Raw genomic sequence first — 14,444 nt, 5'->3', positions numbered from 1 at the left:
ACGGACATCCAGCTCTAGATCAGTCAGAAATACAGACATCCAGCTTTAGATCAGTTTTTTGAAACTTGTTTAGAATACCTGGGGTGTGTGTGTGTGTGTGTGTGTGTGTGTGTGTGTGTGTGTGTTTGGGAGAGTAGGGGTCGAGTGGGTGATGAGTAGGGAGGATTGTGGGTAGGGAGGGGTGCTCAATTTTTTTTTAATAACACCCTTATTTTATTTATTTATTTTTACGTGGGGCTGAAGATTGAACCCACATCCCTGCGCATGCTAGATGCGCTGAGCCACAACCCCAGCCCAGGGTGCTCAATTTTTACATGTGAATTTTACATTCAGTCAGTATCTGCTAGGATCTAAAACTTTTGGGTCCTTTTTTATTCTACATTTTTTGAAGAGTATACGCATATCATCATATTAAAAATCTGAGAAGCCCATAGTAAAGAACTCTGGGGCTGGAGGTAGAGCTCCTTTGGTAGAGGTCTTGCCTCTCATGCACAAGGCCCTGCTGCCCTGGGTTCAGTCCCTAGCAACACACACACACACACACACACACACACACACACACAAGAACTCTGGTTCATCTTTTGTTTTTCAGGGTGGGGGGATTACCGGGGATTGAACTGAGCCACATCCCCAGCCCTATTTTCTATATTTTATTTAGAAACACGGTTTCACTGAGTTGCTTAGTGCCTTCCATTGCTGAGGCTGGCTTTGAACTCATGATCCTCCTGTCTCAGCCTCCTGAGTCGCTGGGATTATAGGAATGCGCCACTGCGGTCCGGCCTCCAGCTAAACTTTTTTTTCCAGTTAATCTTTAAGTCTGTTTTCCTCAAACTAACCTAGCCATAGGACCTCTTTTGTGTAATGAATACATAAAGAAGATCACACATGGGAAATATCTCTCTAGATTCAGAAGTTGGACACTGTGGCAGCGTAGGAGCCACCTTCCTTCTCTTGTGAAAGTGACCTCATGCCGCAGAGGCACAAACGCACCTGTGCTTAGGTGCAGTGGTCTGAGGTCGTGGGCGAGAGCTCACGTAGAGCATTTGTGTGGCAGAGCTTCAGAAAGCATTTTAGGGAAGATGAAAGTCAAGTGGAATCCCTTGCCTTGGTGTTTTATTCTTTTTTTAATTTAAATAGAATTTTTAAAAAATGTGGAGTGGTTGGGAGCCATCAGAAATGGAGGAAATCGTTTCGATTCTGGCTCTTCAACCCCCAGGAGTGCGTGGCTTTGGAAGGACCTGGGGGCATGGCGTTTTGAGCTGTGTAGCCCCTTCCCAGAAGACAGGTCCTTGCAGCCTGGGTGGGAGCCGAGCAGCTGCCAGGTTGGGGGCAGAAGCTGGGATCTGAAGTCCTGCCTGTGGTCTTTCAGGCACACAGCCTCTCGAGCTGCCCCGCCCTGCAGAGATTCGCCCAGGTGGTTGAGCAGAGGGCCGTGGACACGGCCTTGTACGTCCTACAGCGGGAAGACAGGTGAGTGGCCTGTGCAGCTGCTGGCGCAGAGTCACGCTTGGTCAGACCTCCGAGCGTGTGGGAGGGAGGCCCTTCAGGCCTGCTCACACGTCTGCTGGCACCACCGTGGCCTGGGAGACAGAGCCTGCGCTGCGGCCCTCCCAGGTCCTTACGCTTCGGATCCGGCTGGTGACCCGGTGCCTCCGCCCTGTGTTGCAAAGAATATAGAGCACCACATGCTGAGTGTCTCGGCACTCCCTTTTTCCTTGTGTTCCAAGGTTCAAAAGATTTAGTGGGAGGTGTGGAAGCTGATGGAAGAATGTATTTCTCACTTTCTTCATCATGTTACACTTTACACGTGAGTGTCATCTCCTCACCGTCAGATGGGTGAGAAGCTGGGGCTGAGAGTCGGCAGCCCTGCCTGAGCTGAGCTAGTGCGTGCCAGAGCCAGGACTCGGACTAGCCCTCTGACGGACAGGCCTGTGTTTGCTCTTTCTCTTCCTGATAGTGGGGATGCTGTTGGTAGAAGGCCTGCTTCTTGGCCACCCAAAGGAAAGGCTTCCCTCTTACAAATGTCAGAAGCCTCTTTTTTCTGTTAGAATAAGAGCATTCGGCTTATCCTCAGAATTAGTGGCTTAATGGGGGAGTGGGCAGTAGAGGAGGGCCCTGAGGAAGACGGGCAGCTGACATTCCAAGGGTTTGCCCAGTGTGGGGCCTCAGAGGCCCTGACTGCACTGACTTTTTTTTTTTTTTAAGAGAGAGAGAAAGAGAGAGAGAGAGAGAGAGAGAATTTTATTATTTATTTTTTAGTTATCGGTGGACACAACATCTTTGTATGTGGTGCTGAGGATCGAACCCGGGCCGCATGCATGCCAGGCGAGCGCGCTACCACTTGAGCCAAATCCTCAGCCCCTGCACTGACTTTCTATAAAACAAAAATCTTATTTGCTCTTTCTTGTTTTACAAGACAGTGGAGTATATTTTGAGATATTTATACAAACATGGAGTGTAACTCATTCTCATTAAGATTGCATTCTTGTGGGATGTATCTGCAGCTCAGTATCACTCACCATGGAGCAGAATGGCTCCATGACGTTTGCCAGTGGATAGAGCTTGAGACTGTCACGTAAGTGAAACAAGCCAACCCTCAAAACCCTCAAAACCCAAAGGTCGAGTGTTCTCTGTGATGTGAAGATGCTGCCTGCGTTGACCCCGAGTCACACGTCCACTTGTGCGCCAGCCTCGGGCATCCAGAAGGTTCCAGCCAAGCCACTCACTTTGCCGCCCCTCCCTGGAACTTGCCAGCTTCCTCTTTTTTCATGAAGTGATGCTGCTACCTCAAACTGTCACGCACTGTCCTCCCTGTCCCCAGTGCACACATATGCATGTTAATAAATGTGCTGTTTCGCAGCCCGGCCATTTCTGTGACAGTGCCCATCTCCACCCTTACAGCGGGAAGCCGCTGTGGTAACATGTAACAGAAGGGGCACAGTTAGGTTCCAGTAGACTTTTTTTTTTTTTTAAATACTATCTCTAGTAGATGGACACACTGCTTTTATTTTATTTTTACGTGGTGCTGAGGATGGAACCCAGTGCCTCACACGTGCCAGGCAAGCGCTCTACCACTGAGCCCCAGCCCGGCCCCCAGTAGACTTTATTAACAAAACAGCAGGCAGGTCTGATCGGGCTGAACCATAGTTGGTTTCTCCTTGTCCGTTGTCCTTTCCGTTCCCTTAGCCCTGGTTTGAAAACTGATGTCTCTTCAATCCAGCTTGGCTTGGCCTTGCACGTTCTCCTGGAGGGTGCATGTCGCACACAGTGTTGGTCACCTCTCTTCATCCATGGCTCCGTCGTTTCTTGATTGTGAAGTTGGCAGTCTGCCCAGTCTCCATGAGTAGGGATTGGTCATGGCCCCTCTGGTCCTTCCCTCAGGAGTTGGAGGGGAGGAGGTGGTGTTGTTTTCTCCTTGATAAAAACAGAGGCACACAGCGCTTGCCAGCCCCTCCTCCTGCTGTGCTCACGGCTGGGAGAGGATGTGGTGTGCGTGTGAGGTAATAAGCCACAGGATGAAGACGGTGGAGCTGCAGAGCCCGCCCTGGGACTAAGTCAGTTAATAGACATCAATAAGACGTGTCCCTGTGGCCTAGAGCACAAGAGGAGAGAGCTGACACAGGACACACTTGGGAGGTCGCGCCCTCGCACGACTCCTCCAGGCCCTTTGGAAGGCCTGGAAGTCGTCACCCTGTCCTCCGCGTTGCTCTTCTGCTCTTCACGGCCTGCTCCATGATGGACCCCGTCACAACTGCCCCTCCCCAGCCTCCCGTCTCAGCTGTGCTCCTAGCCGCTCTGCACCCGAGCTTTAGTTGTGGGAGTCTGTCCACAAGGACCCCCAGCTGCATGTGGCACCATTTGTCCTTCCTGCCCTGGCTGTCCCTCCTGCTCTGCTTCTTTTCCTTGGCCCATCCAGTTGGGCTCCTGAGGCCCTACAGGGCAGGACCAGCCTGCGTCCCCTGAGTGCTGACTGGGTGCCGGGTGTCCGACTTGCTTTTGCTCTTCCTAGGGAAAGCCTTCAGATGGCAGTGGGCCCATTCCTGCACATCCTGGAGAGCAGCCTGCTGACCGCTGTGGACCCTGCCACTCCGCCCAGCCAGAGGAGGTACTAGCACAGCAGCTCCACTCTGCCCGGAGCGGCCCGAGGCGATTCCCCAGAGGGCAAGGCCCAGGCTGTCCGCAGCTGCAGGGAGCTGTCCAGCGAGGCTCACAGCCTTTCCGACCTTCTTCCTGCTAGATCCTTCTGACTGGGTTTTGGAATTTTTAGTTTAGCCAAAAAGAGCCCTAAATTTATTTTCCCATTTTTTTTTTAACTGTTTGTCTTTCAACAGACATGTTTATATCACACTGATTTGGAATTTTATTTTATTTGTTTATTTTTAGTTATAGATGGACACAACACCTTTATGTAATTTATTTATTTCTATGTGATGCTGAGGATCAAACCCAGGGCCTCACACACCCTAGGCAAGCGCGCTTCCACCTAGCTACAACCCTGGCCCCAATTTGGTATTTGAATAGTTTAAAATATAATTGTGTAATAGATGTAGTTTGAACGGCTAAGAAGGAGTGATATCCACAGGCATTTTAGAAAGTTGGAAATGACCCATGAGCTTCCACCTTTGCAGGGCCTGGCACCCAGGTCAGGACCACAGGTCTGGAGTGCTGTGTGTCCTGGGCGTCTGCCGATCAAAGTGTGATCTGCAGACAGAGCTTCATCATCACCCAGGAGCTTGTCAGGTATTCAGGCCCGACCTGCTGAGCAGAATCTACATCTCAGTAAGATCCCTAACTCTGTGTGCACCTTGGCTCAGGAGGAGCATGTGACAGGCTCCCTTGAACGTGATCCCTAACTGTGCACCTTGGCTCTGGAGGAGCATGTGACAGACTCCCTTGAACGTGATCCCTAACTGTGCACCTTGGCTCTGGAGGAGCATGTGACAGGCTCCCTTGAACGTGATCCCTAACTGTGCACCTTGGCTCAGGAGGAGCATGTGACAGACTCCCTTGAACGTGATCCCTAACTGTGCACCTTGGCTCAGGAGGAGCATGTGACAGACTCCCTTGAACGTGATCCCTAACTGTGCACCTTGGCTCTGGAGGAGCATGTGACAGGATCCCTTGAACGTGATCCCTAACTGTGCACCTTGGCTCTGGAGGAGCATGTGACAGACTCCCTTGAACGTGATCCCTAACTGTACACCTTGGCTCAGGAGGAGCATGTGACAGGATCCCTTGAACGTGATCCCTAACTGTGCACCTTGGCTCAGGAGGAGCATGTGACAGGCTCCCTTGAACGTGATCCCTAACTGTGCACCTTGGCTCAGGAGGAGCATGTGACAGACTCCCTTGAACGTGATCCCTAACTGTGCACCTTGGCTCAGGAGGAGCATGTGACAGGCTCCCTTGAACGTGATCCCTAACTGTGCACCTTGGCTCAGGAGGAGCATGTGACAGACTCCCTTGAACATGATCCCTAACTGTGCACCTTGGCTCAGGAGGAGCATGTGACAGGATCCCTTGAACGTGATCCCTAACTGTGCACCTTGGCTCTGGAGGAGCATGTGACAGGATCCCTTGAACGTGATCCCTAACTGTACACCTTGGCTCAGGAGGAGCATGTGACAGGATCCCTTGAACGTGATCCCTAACTCTGTGTGCACCTTGGCTCAGGAGGAGCATGTGACAGACTCCCTTGAACGTGATCCCTAACTGTGCACCTTGGCTCAGGAGGAGCATGTGACAGACTCCCTTGAACGTGATCCCTAACTGTGCACCTTGGCTCAGGAGGAGCATGTGACAGACTCCCTTGAACGTGATCCCTAACTGTGCACCTTGGCTCAGGAGGAGCATGTGACAGGATCCCTTGAACGTGATCCCTAACTGTACACCTTGGCTCAGGAGGAGCATGTGACAGGATCCCTTGAACGTGATCCCTATCTGTGCACCTTGGCTCTGGAGGAGCATGTGACAGGATCCCTTGAACGTGATCCCTAACTGTGTACCTTGGCTCTGGAGGAGCATGTGACAGGATCCCTTGAACGTGATCCCTAACTGTGCACCTTGGCTCTGGAGGAGCATGTGACAGACTCCCTTGAACGTGATCCCTAACTGTGCACCTTGGCTCAGGAGGAGCATGTGACAGGATCCCTTGAACGTGATCCCTAACTGTGCACCTTGGCTCAGGAGGAGCATGTGACAGACTCCCTTGAACGTGATCCCTAACTGTGCACCTTGGCTCTGGAGGAGCATGTGACAGGATCCCTTGAACGTGATCCCTAACTGTGCACCTTGGCTCAGGAGGAGCATGTGACAGGATCCCTTGAACGTGATCCCTAACTGTGCACCTTGGCTCTGGAGGAGCATGTGACAGGATCCCTTGAACGTGATCCCTAACTGTGCACCTTGGCTCAGGAGGAGCATGTGACAGGATCCCTTGAACGTGATCCCTAACTGTGCACCTTGGCTCAGGAGGAGCATGTGACAGGATCCCTTGAACGTGATCCCTAACTGTGCACCTTGGCTCAGGAGGAGCATGTGACAGCATCCCTTGAACGTGATCCCTAACTGTGCACCTTGGCTCAGGAGGAGCATGTGACAGACTCCCTTGAACGTGATCCCTAACTGTGCACCTTGGCTCAGGAGGAGCATGTGACAGACTCCCTTGAACGTGATCCCTAACTGTGCACCTTGGCTCAGGAGGAGCATGTGACAGACTCCCTTGAACGTGATCCCTAACTGTGCACCTTGGCTCAGGAGGAGCATGTGACAGGATCCCTTGAACGTGATCCCTAACTGTGCACCTTGGCTCAGGAGGAGCATGTGACAGACTCCCTTGAACGTGATCCCTAACTGTGCACCTTGGCTCAGGAGGAGCATGTGACAGACTCCCTTGAACGTGATCCCTAACTGTGCACCTTGGCTCAGGAGGAGCATGTGACAGGATCCCTTGAACGTGATCCCTAACTGTGCACCTTGGCTCAGGAGGAGCATGTGACAGACTCCCTTGAACGTGATCCCTAACTGTGCACCTTGGCTCAGGAGGAGCATGTGACAGACTCCCTTGAACGTGATCCCTAACTGTGCACCTTGGCTCAGGAGGAGCATGTGACAGGATCCCTTGAACGTGATCCCTAACTGTGCACCTTGGCTCAGGAGGAGCATGTGACAGCATCCCTTGAACGTGATCCCTAACTGTGCACCTTGGCTCAGGAGGAGCATGTGACAGACTCCCTTGAACGTGATCCCTAACTGTGCACCTTGGCTCAGGAGGAGCATGTGACAGACTCCCTTGAACGTGATCCCTAACTGTGCACCTTGGCTCAGGAGGAGCATGTGACAGGATCCCTTGAACGTGATCCCTAACTGTGCGCCTTGGCTCAGGAGGAGCATGTGACAGGATCCCTTGAACGTGATCCCTAACTGTGCACCTTGGCTCAGGAGGAGCATGTGACAGACTCCCTTGAACGTGATCCCTAACTGTGCACCTTGGCTCAGGAGGAGCATGTGACAGGCTCCCTTGAACGTGATCCCTAACTGTACACCTTGGCTCTGGAGGAGCATGTGACAGACTCCCTTGAACGTGATCCCTAACTGTGCACCTTGGCTCAGGAGGAGCATGTGACAGGATCCCTTGAACGTGATCCCTAACTGTGCACCTTGGCTCAGGAGGAGCATGTGACAGACTCCCTTGAACGTGATCCCTAACTGTGCACCTTGGCTCAGGAGGAGTATGTGACAGGCTCCCTTGAACGTGATCCCTAACTGTGCACCTTGGCTCAGGAGGAGCATGTGACAGGATCCCTTGAACGTGATCCCTAACTCTGTGTGCACCTTGGCTCAGGAGGAGCATGTGACAGGCTCCCTTGAACGTGATCCCTAACTGTGCACCTTGGCTCTGGAGGAGCATGTGACAGACTCCCTTGAACGTGATCCCTAACTGTGCACCTTGGCTCAGGAGGAGCATGTGACAGGATCCCTTGAACGTGATCCCTAACTGTGCGCCTTGGCTCAGGAGGAGCATGTGACAGGATCCCTTGAACGTGATCCCTAACTGTGCACCTTGGCTCTGGAGGAGCATGTGACAGGATCCCTTGAACGTGATCCCTAACTGTGTACCTTGGCTCAGGAGGAGCATGTGACAGGATCCCTTGAACGTGATCCCTAACTGTGCACCTTGGCTCTGGAGGAGCATGTGACAGACTCCCTTGAACGTGATCCCTAACTGTGCACCTTGGCTCAGGAGGAGCATGTGACAGGATCCCTTGAACGTGATCCCTAACTGTGCGCCTTGGCTCAGGAGGAGCATGTGACAGGATCCCTTGAACGTGATCCCTAACTGTGCACCTTGGCTCTGGAGGAGCATGTGACAGGATCCCTTGAACGTGATCCCTAACTGTGCACCTTGGCTCTGGAGGAGCATGTGACAGGATCCCTTGAACGTGATCCCTAACTGTGAACCTTGGCTCTGGAGGAGCATGTGACAGGCTCCCTTGAACGTGATCCCTAACTGTGCACCTTGGCTCAGGAGGAGCATGTGACAGGATCCCTTGAACGTGATCCCTAACTGTGCACCTTGGCTCAGGAGGAGCATGTGACAGACTCCCTTGAACGTGATCCCTAACTGTGCACCTTGGCTCAGGAGGAGCATGTGACAGGCTCCCTTGAACGTGATCCCTAACTGTGTACCTTGGCTCAGGAGGAGCATGTGACAGGCTCCCTTGAACGTGATCCCTAACTGTGCACCTTGGCTCTGGAGGAGCATGTGACCGGATCCCTTGAACGTGATCCCTAACTGTGCACCTTGGCTCTGGAGGAGCATGTGACAGACTCCCTTGAACGTGATCCCTAACTGTGCACCTTGGCTCAGGAGGAGCATGTGACAGGCTCCCTTGAACGTGATCCCTAACTGTGCACCTTGGCTCAGGAGGAGCATGTGACAGGATCCCTTGAACGTGATCCCTAACTGTGCACCTTGGCTCAGGAGGAGCATGTGACAGGATCCCTTGAACGTGATCCCTAACTGTGCACCTTGGCTCAGGAGGAGCATGTGACAGGATCCCTTGAACGTGATCCCTAACTCTGTGTGCACCTTGGCTCAGGAGGAGCATGTGACAGGCTCCCTTGAACGTGATCCCTAACTGTACACCTTGGCTCAGGAGGAGCATGTGACAGACTCCCTTGAACGTGATCCCTAACTGTGTACCTTGGCTCTGGAGGAGCATGTGACAGACTCCCTTGAACGTGATCCCTAACTGTGCACCTTGGCTCTGGAGGAGCATGTGACAGGATCCCTTGAACGTGATCCCTAACTGTGTACCTTGGCTCAGGAGGAGCATGTGACAGGATCCCTTGAACGTGATCCCTAACTCTGTGTGCACCTTGGCTCTGGAGGAGCATGTGACAGGCTCCCTTGAACGTGATCCCTAACTGTGCACCTTGGCTCAGGAGGAGCATGTGACAGGCTCCCTTGAACGTGATCCCTAACTGTGCACCTTGGCTCTGGAGGAGCATGTGACAGACTCCCTTGAACGTGATCCCTAACTCTGTGTGCACCTTGGCTCTGGAGGAGCATGTGACAGGCTCCCTTGAACGTGATCCCTAACTGTGCACCTTGGCTCAGGAGGAGCATGTGACAGGATCCCTTGAACGTGATCCCTAACTGTGCACCTTGGCTCTGGAGGAGCATGTGACAGGCTCCCTTGAACGTGATCCCTAACTGTGTACCTTGGCTCTGGAGGAGCATGTGACAGGCTCCCTTGAACGTGATCCCTAACTGTACACCTTGGCTCTGGAGGAGCATGTGACAGGCTCCCTTGAACGTGATCCCTAACTGTGTACCTTGGCTCAGGAGGAGCATGTGACAGGATCCCTTGAACGTGATCCCTAACTGTGCACCTTGGCTCTGGAGGAGCATGTGACAGGCTCCCTTGAACGTGATCCCTAACTGTGCACCTTGGCTCAGGAGGAGCATGTGACAGGCTCCCTTGAACGTGATCCCTAACTGTGTACCTTGGCTCTGGAGGAGCATGTGACAGACTCCCTTGAACGTGATCCCTAACTGTGCACCTTGGCTCAGGAGGAGCATGTGACAGGATCCCTTGAACGTGATCCCTAACTGTGCACCTTGGCTCTGGAGGAGCATGTGACAGGCTCCCTTGAACGTGATCCCTAACTGTGCACCTTGGCTCAGGAGGAGCATGTGACAGGCTCCCTTGAACGTGATCCCTAACTGTGCACCTTGGCTCAGGAGGAGCATGTGACAGGCTCCCTTGAACGTGATCCCTAACTGTGCACCTTGGCTCTGGAGGAGCATGTGACAGACTCCCTTGAACGTGATCCCTAACTGTACACCTTGGCTCTGGAGGAGCATGTGACAGGCTCCCTTGAACGTGATCCCTAACTGTACACCTTGGCTCTGGAGGAGCATGTGACAGGCTCCCTTGAACGTGATCCCTAACTGTGTACCTTGGCTCAGGAGGAGCATGTGACAGGATCCCTTGAACGTGATCCCTAACTGTGCACCTTGGCTCTGGAGGAGCATGTGACAGGCTCCCTTGAACGTGATCCCTAACTGTGCACCTTGGCTCAGGAGGAGCATGTGACAGGCTCCCTTGAACGTGATCCCTAACTGTGTACCTTGGCTCTGGAGGAGCATGTGACAGACTCCCTTGAACGTGATCCCTAACTGTGCACCTTGGCTCTGGAGGAGCATGTGACAGGCTCCCTTGAACGTGATCCCTAACTGTGCACCTTGGCTCAGGAGGAGCATGTGACAGGCTCCCTTGAACGTGATCCCTAACTGTGCACCTTGGCTCAGGAGGAGCATGTGACAGGCTCCCTTGAACGTGATCCCTAACTGTGCACCTTGGCTCAGGAGGAGCATGTGACAGGATCCCTTGAACGTGATCCCTAACTGTGCACCTTGGCTCAGGAGGAGCATGTGACAGACTCCCTTGAACGTGATCCCTAACTGTGCACCTTGGCTCAGGAGGAGCATGTGACAGGCTCCCTTGAACGTGATCCCTAACTGTGCACCTTGGCTCTGGAGGAGCATGTGACAGGCTCCCTTGAACGTGATCCCTAACTGTGCACCTTGGCTCTGGAGGAGCATGTGACAGGATCCCTTGAACGTGATCCCTAACTGTGCACCTTGGCTCTGGAGGAGCATGTGACAGACTCCCTTGAACGTGATCCCTAACTGTGCACCTTGGCTCAGGAGGAGCATGTGACAGGATCCCTTGAACGTGATCCCTAACTGTGCACCTTGGCTCAGGAGGAGCATGTGACAGGATCCCTTGAACGTGATCCCTAACTGTACACCTTGGCTCTGGAGGAGCATGTGACAGGATCCCTTGAACGTGATCCCTAACTGTGCACCTTGGCTCAGGAGGAGCATGTGACAGGATCCCTTGAACGTGATCCCTAACTGTGCACCTTGGCTCTGGAGGAGCATGTGACAGGCTCCCTTGAACGTGATCCCTAACTCTGTGTGCACCTTGGCTCTGGAGGAGCATGTGACAGACTCCCTTGAACGTGATCCCTAACTGTGCACCTTGGCTCAGGAGGAGCATGTGACAGGATCCCTTGAACGTGATCCCTAACTGTGCACCTTGGCTCAGGAGGAGCATGTGACAGGATCCCTTGAACGTGATCCCTAACTGTGCACCTTGGCTCAGGAGGAGCATGTGACAGACTCCCTTGAACGTGATCCCTAACTGTGCACCTTGGCTCAGGAGGAGCATGTGACAGGCTCCCTTGAACGTGATCCCTAACTGTGCACCTTGGCTCAGGAGGAGCATGTGACAGACTCCCTTGAACGTGATCCCTAACTCTGTGTGCACCTTGGCTCAGGAGGAGCATGTGACAGGATCCCTTGAACGTGATCCCTAACTCTGTGTGCACCTTGGCTCTGGAGGAGCATGTGACAGGCTCCCTTGAACGTGATCCCTAACTGTGCACCTTGGCTCTGGAGGAGCATGTGACAGGATCCCTTGAACGTGATCCCTAACTGTGCACCTTGGCTCAGGAGGAGCATGTGACAGGATCCCTTGAACGTGATCCCTAACTGTGCACCTTGGCTCAGGAGGAGCATGTGACAGACTCCCTTGAACGTGATCCCTAACTGTACACCTTGGCTCAGGAGGAGCATGTGACAGGCTCCCTTGAACGTGATCCCTAACTGTGCACCTTGGCTCTGGAGGAGCATGTGACAGGATCCCTTGAACGTGATCCCTAACTGTGCACCTTGGCTCAGGAGGAGCATGTGACAGGATCCCTTGAACGTGATCCCTAACTGTGCACCTTGGCTCTGGAGGAGCATGTGACAGACTCCCTTGAACGTGATCCCTAACTGTGCACCTTGGCTCAGGAGGAGCATGTGACAGACTCCCTTGAACGTGATCCCTAACTCTGTGTGCACCTTGGCTCAGGAGGAGCATGTGACAGGATCCCTTGAACGTGATCCCTAACTCTGTGTGCACCTTGGCTCTGGAGGAGCATGTGACAGGCTCCCTTGAACGTGATCCCTAACTGTGCACCTTGGCTCAGGAGGAGCATGTGACAGGATCCCTTGAACGTGATCCCTAACTGTGCACCTTGGCTCAGGAGGAGCATGTGACAGGCTCCCTTGAACGTGATCCCTAACTGTGCACCTTGGCTCAGGAGGAGCATGTGACAGGATCCCTTGAACGTGATCCCTAACTGTGCACCTTGGCTCAGGAGGAGCATGTGACAGACTCCCTTGAACGTGATCCCTAACTGTGCACCTTGGCTCTGGAGGAGCATGTGACAGGATCCCTTGAACGTGATCCCTAACTGTGCACCTTGGCTCTGGAGGAGCATGTGACAGGCTCCCTTGAACGTGATCCCTAACTGTGCACCTTGGCTCTGGAGGAGCATGTGACAGGCTCCCTTGAACGTGATCCCTAACTGTGCACCTTGGCTCTGGAGGAGCATGTGACAGGATCCCTTGAACGTGATCCCTAACTGTGCACCTTGGCTCTGGAGGAGCATGTGACAGACTCCCTTGAACGTGATCCCTAACTGTGCACCTTGGCTCAGGAGGAGCATGTGACAGGATCCCTTGAACGTGATCCCTAACTGTGCACCTTGGCTCAGGAGGAGCATGTGACAGGATCCCTTGAACGTGATCCCTAACTGTACACCTTGGCTCTGGAGGAGCATGTGACAGGATCCCTTGAACGTGATCCCTAACTGTGCACCTTGGCTCAGGAGGAGCATGTGACAGGATCCCTTGAACGTGATCCCTAACTGTGCACCTTGGCTCTGGAGGAGCATGTGACAGGCTCCCTTGAACGTGATCCCTAACTCTGTGTGCACCTTGGCTCAGGAGGAGCATGTGACAGGATCCCTTGAACGTGATCCCTAACTGTGCACCTTGGCTCAGGAGGAGCATGTGACAGACTCCCTTGAACGTGATCCCTAACTCTGTGTGCACCTTGGCTCAGGAGGAGCATGTGACAGGATCCCTTGAACGTGATCCCTAACTCTGTGTGCACCTTGGCTCTGGAGGAGCATGTGACAGGCTCCCTTGAACGTGATCCCTAACTGTGCACCTTGGCTCTGGAGGAGCATGTGACAGGATCCCTTGAACGTGATCCCTAACGGTGCACCTTGGCTCAGGAGGAGAATGTGACAGGATCCCTTGAACGTGATCCCTAACTGTGCACCTTGGCTCAGGAGGAGCATGTGACAGACTCCCTTGAACGTGATCCCTAACTGTACACCTTGGCTCAGGAGGAGCATGTGACAGGCTCCCTTGAACGTGATCCCTAACTGTGCACCTTGGCTCTGGAGGAGCATGTGACAGGATCCCTTGAACGTGATCCCTAACTGTGCACCTTGGCTCAGGAGGAGCATGTGACAGGCTCCCTTGAACGTGATCCCTAACTCTGTGTGCACCTTGGCTCAGGAGGAGCATGTGACAGGCTCCCTTGAACGTGATCCCTAACTGTGCACCTTGGCTCAGGAGGAGCATGTGACAGACTCCCTTGAACGTGATCCCTAACTGTGCACCTTGGCTCAGGAGGAGCATGTGACAGGCTCCCTTGAACGTGATCCCTAACTGTGCACCTTGGCTCAGGAGGAGCATGTGACAGGCTCCCTTGAACGTGATCCCTAACTGTGCACCTTGGCTCAGGAGGAGCATGTGACAGGCTCCCTTGAACGTGATCCCTAACTGTGCACCTTGGCTCTGGAGGAGCATGTGACAGACTCCCTTGAACGTGATCCCTAACTGTGCACCTTGGCTCAGGAGGAGCATGTGACAGGCTCCCTTGAACGTGATCCCTAACTGTGCACCTTGGCTCTGGAGGAGCATGTGACAGACTCCCTTGAACGTGATCCCTAACTGTGCACCTTGGCTCAGGAGGAGCATGTGACAGGATCCCTTGAACGTGATCCCTAACTGTGCACCTTGGCTC

General features: G+C 53.4%; 1 protein-coding gene across 1 annotated transcript in view; it reads left to right on the top strand.

Annotated features, from left to right (window-relative positions):
* The window catches only part of LOC143388119 (lysophosphatidic acid phosphatase type 6), a 53,825-nt gene that overhangs the window by 15,754 nt on the left and 23,627 nt on the right, over positions 1-14,444 (top strand). The window contains exons 7-8 of the mRNA XM_077109901.1: positions 1,370-1,470; positions 4,010-4,105. Coding sequence (XP_076966016.1) covers positions 1,370-1,470; positions 4,010-4,105 — 197 coding nt within the window. The remainder of the gene's footprint in view (positions 1-1,369; positions 1,471-4,009; positions 4,106-14,444) is intronic.

This window comes from Callospermophilus lateralis, chromosome 7, assembly GCF_048772815.1.
Source record: "Callospermophilus lateralis isolate mCalLat2 chromosome 7, mCalLat2.hap1, whole genome shotgun sequence".
Taxonomy (NCBI): domain Eukaryota; kingdom Metazoa; phylum Chordata; class Mammalia; order Rodentia; family Sciuridae; genus Callospermophilus; species Callospermophilus lateralis.
The sequence above is the reverse complement of the archived record's forward strand: the minus strand, read 5'-3'. Positions and strand labels throughout refer to the sequence as shown.